At 43.1% G+C, this 9445-nt stretch overlaps 2 protein-coding genes across 3 annotated transcripts in view; both read left to right on the top strand.

Annotated features, from left to right (window-relative positions):
• Positions 1 to 2171, top strand: part of amotl1 (angiomotin like 1) — a 21646-nt gene extending 19475 nt beyond the window's left edge. For both annotated transcript variants that reach the window (XM_053227585.1, XM_053227586.1), the window contains 2 exons: positions 144 to 557; positions 1022 to 2171. In XM_053227585.1, the coding sequence (XP_053083560.1) occupies positions 144 to 557; positions 1022 to 1125 (518 nt within the window). In that variant the 3' untranslated portion in view covers positions 1126 to 2171. The remainder of the gene's footprint in view (positions 1 to 143; positions 558 to 1021) is intronic.
• Positions 2172 to 2316: 145 nt separating this feature from the next.
• her8.2 (hairy-related 8.2) lies at positions 2317 to 9227 on the top strand. Its single transcript, XM_026941209.3, has 4 exons — positions 2317 to 6704; positions 6828 to 6923; positions 8038 to 8116; positions 8542 to 9227. Exons 1-4 carry the CDS (start codon positions 6642 to 6644, stop codon positions 8880 to 8882), a joined length of 579 nt encoding a protein of 192 aa, XP_026797010.3. The 5' UTR covers positions 2317 to 6641; the 3' UTR covers positions 8883 to 9227.
• The last annotated feature ends 218 nt before the right edge of the window (positions 9228 to 9445 follow it).

Below are 9445 nucleotides of genomic sequence, written 5' to 3'. Positions count from 1 at the left end.
CTTCATCGCACCACCTTGTGGTTGATTATTTTACTCTAACAGCACCACACGCAGTGGTTTATTCCATACGTACTGCACAGACAGCTATAAACCAGCAGTGACGTTAAGTGATGATGTCATCAGCGTGTTTCCTGTTTTTTCAGGTGTGCTGCTGGGAAAAGAGAACGTCGAACACCTTCCTGCGTCCCTGCCCTCCTTCTCGGCCTCGCTATCATCCCTCGTTCCATCTCTCTCCTCCTCCCTCCCTCACTCCTTCACTCCTCTGTCCGTCTCCACCCTCCCTCTCCCGTCAATAATGTCCTCCTCCTCCTCTCTTCCTTTCGCCTCCTCGTCTTCCTCGCTCCTCTTGTCCTCCTCAGCCACTCTTCCCCTCCCCTCCACGCTCTCTCACTCCCTTCCTCCACTGCCCCCCACCGTCTCCTCCTCTCTTCCTTCCACTCCTCTTCTATCACTCCATTCTAAATCAGCCAGCAGAGACAGCAGCACGCAAACGAGGAGGAGTACAGAGAGTGTCAGAGCCACGCCCCCTACAGGCCGAGGGAGAACAGCCAGGATGGGTAAGGAGGGAGAGAGAGAGAGAGAGGAACAATCTAAATGATAGTCAGAATAGTAAAACTGAGACAGAGAACGAGAGGGAATGTGAGTAAGTGAAAGAGACAGATAGATGGAGAGACAGAATGAATAGGAGAAATTAAAGAAAGAGATAGAAAGAATGATAGAATTAGACATAGGAAGATGTGAAAGAGAAAAAGAAAGTGATAGACTGGGAATGAGAAAAAAGAGAACACCACTGAAAGAGAAAGAGAGAGGGAGAGAACCGAAGAGAACATTAAAGAGGGAGAGGATAAGAGTGAGGAGAAAAAGGAATGAGTGTAGAAAAGAGAGATAGAACAAAAACAGACGAGAGAGACAGAGAGAGTCAAGAGTGTTTTGTATTTTTTTCCAATCATTAAATCAAGTGATGAGGGGTTCACTGTGTGTGTGTGTGTGTGTGTGTGTGTGTGTGTGTGTGTGTGTGTAGACTGCCCAGCCACTCAGATGAAGTCTCCCGAGAGTCGAGTTCTCCACACAGCAGGCCAGAAGATCAGACCGGCCGACTCGGACCTGGTGGAGATTCTGATCTAACACACATCTACAGACAGAACGGAGTCTCAACACTGGAGGAGAGAGACAGACAGACAGAGAGAGAGAGAGAGAGAGAGACAGACAGCGAGACAGACAGGCAGAGAGACAGACAGAGAGAGAGACAGACAGACAGAGAGAGAGAGAGAGAGACAGACAGAGAGACAGACAGGCAGAGAGAGAGACAGACAGAGAGACAGACAGACAGAGAGAGAGAGAGACAGACAAAGAGACAGACAGGCAGAGAGACAGACAGAGAGAGAGACAGACAGACAGAGAGAGAGAGAGAGACAGACAGCGAGACAGACAGGCAGAGAGAGAGACAGACAGACAGAGAGACAGACAGAGAGAGAGACAGACAGACAGGCAGAGAGACAGTGAGAGAGAGAGACAGACAAAGAGACAGACAGACAGAGAGACAGATAGGCGGAGAGACAGAATGACAGGCAGAGAGAGAGAGACAGAGAGGTGGAGAGACAGATGGAGGCTCGGCTGCACCAGTTGCGTATACTTTGCTCCTTGTAGAAAGATTTGTGCTGATATTACACTTTATATCACACTATTGTGTATAACGACGCGTCTGTTCCAGCTGTAGTCGGGACTGTGGTGTCACCAGAGACTGCTACTGCTTCTCTGCTACTTTTTCCCACACTTTATTTTTCTTCATAATATCTCTATACACATTTCATGATAATGAGAGTTCTTATGACAGGATAAGATGAAACCACAGTTCTTTTGTTTCTGCGTCGAACAGTAAACAGGAGCTAATCGCAGGTAGGAACTAAAGCTGTGAGCGAGGAACTGACGATGAGGACGTGTTTCTGATCGAGACTCTAAAGCTCTTCTATCAGTCGCTCTGGATAACGTCATAAACACAAACAGTTTAAACCCCACAGAATATTCCAGAGAGAGAAGTGCATAACAGTGTGTGAATTTAGTTTCTGGCCAGAATGTTCCTGTAAGTAAGGATGTAAGTGCGTGTGGTGCAGCCGTGTCTGGGTCACTCTGAGAGACAGAGCGAAAGTGTTACTAATGAAACGGGAGAAAAAGAAAGCTCAGAGCGGAGGACAGGTCGACCAGGTGAGTCAGTTTAATGCAGGATATAAAGGTGTGTGAACATTGAGGGTAAAAGTAAGTGTGTGAGTCAGTGGAGCTTCACTCTGGTTAATGATGTGTCTGTTTCAGACACTCGACTGTTTACTGTCATTTTCTGTTATTTTCTGTTGTTTTACTGAATTTCTGTCTCTTTCATGTAAAAGGTTTGAGGTGATTATCACAATATGGAAATGTAATCTCACACTGAAGCTCTGAGATGTTTATGTGGTTCCTCGTCTGTTCTCCGGCTAACACGATGCAATAAAACCATGCCTTAATGCTTCCGCACTTATACACACACACACACACACACACACACAGTGTGTTCTTTATTCACTGTACCTGCACCCTCACACTCCTCCTCACCTCCATCTGTGTGTTACTGCCACCTTCTGGCCATATAATAATAATAATAATAATAATAATAATAATAATAAAAATAAATTGATTAATTAATTAAAGTGTATTAAGGCCAAAATAAATTAACATAATATATTTTTTGGGTGCTTAATATAAACCACATTTTTAGCTAAATAATTAAATGTTATATTTGTAAATGTTTAATTTAGATTAGGATTGTGTATAATCATGTTTTATTTAAATGAACATTTCATTGTGGCCATTTTTTTTAATTATGTATGAACATTTAGCGCTGTGATCAAATTCTATGAAACTTTTACACGTAATTAAAAAGTTCTGGGTCATTTTAAGCGTAATATAACATGATTATATAATAAACGAGTGTAACTTTAAAAAGCATAATGTACAAGCTACAAGATTAAATTAAATGTTGTCCGTTGGTTTCATCTGCATTCTGACAAACACCAGTTAATGTGTAGTTAATGTGTATGTTCTTCCCCCTGCACAGAGAGGTGCATTATGGGATGTCGTTATCAACACACACTGATTATTAACAGAACTGAACGGAGCTCCACGCGCAGGCCGGACGGAGAGGGCCGTTAGAAAAAAGGCGGCGAAGTCGTTATTCCCACATGTTCTCTGAATCAGAGGCGTCGAGGGCCAGATGGTGGAGTGTAACAGGACATAAAAGGGGCGAGCGCCGCCTCCCGCAGTGGGCGTGTCCGCTCTACATCCCCCGGGGAACGGGGTGTTTTTACTTGGACCTCCATTTTCCCCCAAGAGAGACTGAACTTATTATTCACCGTTTGGTTCGGCCCCAAACCACACGCCTTTAAACGGTCCTAATGATGCTTTGACCTAAATCATCCTGAAGCCGAGTGCGTGTGAGAATCATACAAGTGTGTGAACCTTAGCAACAAGTCCAAAAAAGCACCTTGCGTAAGTATTCACCCCCCTGAATGTTTTCACGTTGTGTAGCATTCAATTATTACACTGGGTTTAAATGGGATTTTATGTCATGAATCTACACAAAATAACCCAAAATACTGATGTGAGGAAATCGATATAGTTTACAAAACTATTTACAAATAAATCTTACAAGTTATGAGTGCATAAGTGTTCACCCCCTAAATTAACTCCAGGTCCAGTTTCCATCAGAAGTGTCATAATTAGTTGAACAGAGTCGACCTGTGTGTAATTAAAGTGTCACGTGATAAACACGTATAAATACACCTGTTCCTGGAGGAACCCAGAGTTTGTTAGAGAACCTAAACACACAGCATCATGAAGAACACGGAGCGATCCAAACAAAGTTTTGGAGAAATCCAGGACAAAGATTTGGTTATAGAAAGAAATATTTCAAACTTTGAACGTTCTACAGTGCAACAATATTAAATCCATTATTAAAAAATGGAAAGAATACGATACTGCAACCGAGAGGCAAAGGATAACGCTGTAAGGAAGGAACTGGAGAGAAACCCGGCTCAGAAAACACTGCTGATCACTGTGAAGCATGGTGGTGGTAGCATCCTGCCGAGACTTACCCTTATATAAACCTATATATTTTTTTGATGCTCTAAAAACATCATCTCTACATAATATACCCTCATTACATGAATATGCAAATACAGAAACGCCCCCATGTCCTAACATGTCCTAACTGACTGTGGTCTGTCTATTGTGCTGCACAAAGTATTGGCGCCCTCTCAAACCCGTCCATCATTGGAAAAGTATCAGCTACAGCAGTGTAGTTTAGATTTTAAACACCGTGTACTCTGTTATGAACAGAATTAATCGCCCGTTACAGCGCAGTATTGATCTCTGAATATGAAAGTGTCCCTGCAGTCTGTCTGGCTTTACTGAACTTCTGCCATAAATGAGATGTTTCCAAAGCAGCACCTGCCATTTACACACTCCCTACACTGACTAACACACACACACACACTCTCTCTCTCTCTCTATTGTACACCTGCCTCCCACTTCCTTGTTCCCCCCCTGCAGGCACGAGGTCACTCCCTCTTTCACGCTCATTAGCCTCAGATCAATGCGCCCTATTGTCTGCTTGAGTTTCCCACGTTCTGCTCGCGCGCCTGGCACTCGCGCAGCTCAAATCAAACACAGGCAGCTGAGCTCGGGTTTATTTCCTAGCCGGCTCGATCCTGACGGGACATCTGCCTCACTTGCATCTGCTCGCTGTTTCATTGTGGAAGAATGAAGGAGGAAAGTTGACCACAGAGCAGCTAAAGCTGTGGTCTCCAACAGTCCTCCTGATTAGAACGGCTGCGTCCCAAATCAGAATGATGTACCGCATGCTGCATGCGACATGCGACATGCTTATCCTCCTGCAGCACGAATCAGCGTTTAGATTGTGACAGTATATCGTTATACCAATATATCATCCAATTCCTACATATTTTCAAAAAATGATTGTTCTTCATACTGTATGTTCTGAACCTAAAGTCTGGTAACCGTGTAGTAACATGTTCTCCATTTTCTTCCCACTTGCTAGCTAGCTAATTCTCCATTGTCTCACCACAGCTACGAATCTGAAAGGTCGAAGGCCAACGAATGCTTCCTCACTGCTGCTTATCTAACCTCAAAGCATCCTTGTTCCGTATACATGAGCAAACAGACCTTCTGATTGGCTAGAGTCGTTCTGATTGACAGGAGAGAGGAAGGTCGTCCCGCCCACCCAGACATCAGGATTTGCTCAGACTTCCAGCCACAAACGTCCGTTGGAATTCACACCAATTTACCATTTTCGTTTTCACTTTGTGACAGCCTCAGAAGCCACGCCCATTTCTTCCAGAAGAATTATAGGACTGAAGAGTGTCCAGGCATCGCACTCTTCAGAATTTTAATATTTTACTATTTAATGAATACGGCTATTTTTACAATTTTAGAATCTAATAACATGTAAAAGCTCATTACTGATTCACTCTATAATATTTATATCTCCACATGACCGTGAGACACAGTGCTTTATAGTGTGTAGTTTATGGCCTGGTTTTGGTTTCGGTAGGATCAGCAGATAAAGAAGCCGAGAAAGCAGGATGTGTGTGTGTGTGTGTGTGTGTGTGTGGGATCGTACACTCTCTCATTCATTCCGGGGAAAGTTGCCACAAAGCAGACAAGTGAATATGGAGTTTCTCTCAAGGGTGACGGGGGGAACTGCTCACGGGGCGGACATCTGTCACATGTTTTTAAGTGTGTGTGTGTGTGTGTGTGAGAGAGAGAGAGAGAGAGAGGGATGATCTTGTTGACACTTGACACTTGTTGCATATTGATTTCAGTTCTGATTCTATGAATGTGAAGGAGAGAGAGAGGGAAAGAGGAAAAATAGGAATATAAAGAGAAAAGGAGTGAGAAAGCAAGAGTAAAAAAGGAAAAGAAGAGAGTGAGAAATAAACCAGATAAAGGTAGAAAGGAGAATGAAAAGGAGAATGAGTGAGGAAGACAAACATGGAGGAAAAGAGGGGAAGAAGGGAGAGACATCAATAGATGTTAGAAATAAACAAGAAAAAGAGTGAGACAGAGAAGACAGTCAATGAAGAATGAGATAAAATATGAGATAAACTTTGAGAGAGACAGAAGGTAGAAATAAAGAGATTTTTTAAAAAAAAGGGAGAGAGTGAGAGTAAAATAAACAGAAAGTAGGAGAGAGAGTAAGGAGTAATGAAGGATGAGAGGGACAGAAAATTTGAGAGAGAGAGAGAACTGAGGAGTAAAGAAAAAAGAGCGAGAATGATAATGAAAAGGCAGGAAAAGAGAGAGGAAAAAGATAAAAGGAGGTGTGTATGAGAGAGAAAGACAGACAGAGAGAAAGTGAGAACGCTATTATTGTTATTATGCTCTGTGTGTGTGTGTGTGTGTGTGTGTGTTTGCTCTCTCCTTCCTCCATTCACATGCTAATCAGTGCTGTATAAATGCAGTCGCACTCGGAGCACCACACACTCCTCGTCAACACACACACTTCTCTACAACACACACACTCACACTCACGCTCACACACTCACACACACGTCCACAAGTTTCACCCAGAAATAAAGTAAAGTTTGAGAGTCATGACGGCGGTGAGTGCGACCCCGAGCGCAGACAGACAGAACAACAGCAGGGACGAGAGGAAGGTACGAACGACTGAAACACTTTAACTTCTCTCTCCTGTTGTTTGTGCTGAATTACAGAGCAATCACTTCTCTTTATTTCCCCTCTCTCCTTCTCTCTCTCTCTCTCTCTCTCTCTCTCTCCAGCTGAGGAAGCCTCTGATCGAGAGGAAGAGGAGAGAGAGGATTAATCACTGCCTGGAGCAGCTCAGAGAGACGGTGGTGGGAGTCTTCGGGCTCGACGTGAGTCTAATTTATCATCTTTAAAGCTGAACGAGTTCCTGATTTCTTCCTTTCCACACTGCTACCAGCTTTAAATCTGAATTCATCTAATTCAACCACACACACACACACACACACATACACACACATACACACACACTCATCACTGGTTGCAATCACGGACAATTGTAGAAAATATAAATGACAAATTATATTTTATATTTCATCCCAGAGCATTAATATTTCTGCGTTTGTTCACGATCATTTCTGAAAGAATAGAAAAATAAACTGAACAGAATTTTTAAAAAGAATTTCGAGAAACATGATGCGATTCGTGTTAATTCATTTCTTTTCGTTGTCATTCTCATAATTTGTAGAGAATTAATAGCATTACAGAATGTTATATTGAACACGGAATAAGAGTGTAGAGACGCAAATAACTCTACGAATCAACGATTCATGAGTAAAGTTACTTATTTTCAAGCTAATGTTAACATAAATGTCAGCGTTTCTTTGCGACAGTTTCGTCACCTCAAACCAGCCAGAGTAATGAGTTTGTTTCCATGGTAACAATGATTGATTACAATGAACATACATAAATCCCGCAAGATTCAACACCACAAACTTACTTCATAACCAGGCTCGGCCTCACAGGCTCCGCCCACAGGTCACTGAGTGAATGATATCTTTTGTACGCATTTCTGGCCACAAGCTTCAGAATCCTGAAAGCTGAAATCTGATTGGCTAGCTACGCTTCTGTGTGTACGCACCGGTTTCCAGCAGAAAAGCAAACAGCTTTTCATTTCTTTAAAATGTATTAAAGAGTTTTGTTTTTTGCTGATGGGACACATGAAAAGATCTGTGATTGGTCGTCTGCCATGTCAGTCAAATTCTTCTCTGAAAGTAGGCGGTTCTTGACCACATTTGTTGACTAACCGTACCTGGTGAATAGCTTGCGAGACTACCTTCTACCTGCAGCTCACTTCGCTACCATCTACAGTGCCTCAGTTTGGACAGCATGATATAATACAGTATTATTATAATGTTTTGTCAAACTGTGATGTCACACCTGTTGTGAATAATTAGCATCAGCTCCTCCCTGATTTTAACCCACGCTGTTCTCTTCTTTAAGCAGCAGTCGAAGTTGGAGAAGGCTGATATTCTAGAGATGACAGTTAAACACCTACAGAACATCCAGAGTAATAAAGTTACAGGTGAGAGACAGGCAGGTACGCTAATCCTGTACACCCTGAGCGCTGGCTCATTTCTGCTCCTGAAGTCAAACGAGACGTTTACGAAGAATGAAACATATTTTATTTACGTTGTAGTTCCACAGAAAAAGACCCACACTTTTACACTCATCTTGACATCCATTGTTTATCAATATGCAAAATTGGAAACAAAAAAATTGGAAATTTTTGGCGTGTATTTGCATATCAGGACCTGATTGGCTCTTATATTTGATGATGTAATAACACTTACATGGCCTGTATTTGCATATCAGGACCTGAAACTCTTGCCTGTCACGTGTTTAAGCCTAACTCAGATTTTCAGCTTCTGTCTGAGTGTTATTAAGGACGTTTTGAAACGTGGTTTTTATGATCCGGATCTGATTTTGTCCCGATTCTCCCCTCGTCAGAGCCGATTATGGACCCGGAGGCGCAGCAGCGGTACAGCACCGGCTACATCCAGTGCATGCATGAAGTCCACAACCTGCTGCTGTCCTGCGACTGGATGGACAAAACACTCGGCGCTCGTCTCCTCAGCCATCTGCTCCGCTCGCTGCCCAAATCCGCTCCGTCCAAACCCTCACTCACTAACTCCGAGCCGGGAACTCTCCGAACCAGCGAGGCGGATGACTCTTCATCACCGCCCGGGGTGGCCCCGCCCACTCAAACTAATGACCCCGCCCTATTGACTCAGCCGCCTCCCACCAAGAGCCCGCATTTGACAGCTCTGGAAATGTGGAGGCCTTGGTAGAACACTGTGTGTGTGTGTGTGTGTGTGTGTGTGTGTGTGTGTCGTAGACCCTCCTCTGCTATGTATCTTATAGATATACCTGTTGGTGAGCGTGCGGTCCAGATTAGAGCCTCTTTCCTGAACCTCGTTACTTCCTGTCTGAAGTAAACTTCCTGTAGCCTGCATTGTAGAAGGCAGTTAATGCTCCTGTGTTTATTTATTTGATTAACACAGTAATTTATTGGATTAAATAATATCCAGAGCTAGCTGTGTGTTTGCTGGCTGACTAATACTGTAGAGCCTGTGACCTCTGTGCTGCATGTAATAACCGTATTAACCTGTTATTAATAAATAAACAATCAAATATTCATTTTTGTGGTTTAAATTGAAACTTGGTGCCATGATATCAGCAACACATCAGCACGGTCAGCTGAGGTCCGGCTGCTCGTGCACAGCGAGTGAACAGAGACCTGAACGTACGTGCAGATTCCAGCGGCCAAAAGTGACCAGACACAAACATTTACACACCTATCACTATATTTAACAAATCATTAAAAGGACATTAAAACAGCTAGAAACTGGTT

The sequence above is a fragment of the Pangasianodon hypophthalmus genome, chromosome 21, assembly GCF_027358585.1.
Source record: "Pangasianodon hypophthalmus isolate fPanHyp1 chromosome 21, fPanHyp1.pri, whole genome shotgun sequence".
NCBI classification, from domain to species: domain Eukaryota; kingdom Metazoa; phylum Chordata; class Actinopteri; order Siluriformes; family Pangasiidae; genus Pangasianodon; species Pangasianodon hypophthalmus.
The sequence above is the reverse complement of the archived record's forward strand: the minus strand, read 5'-3'. Positions and strand labels throughout refer to the sequence as shown.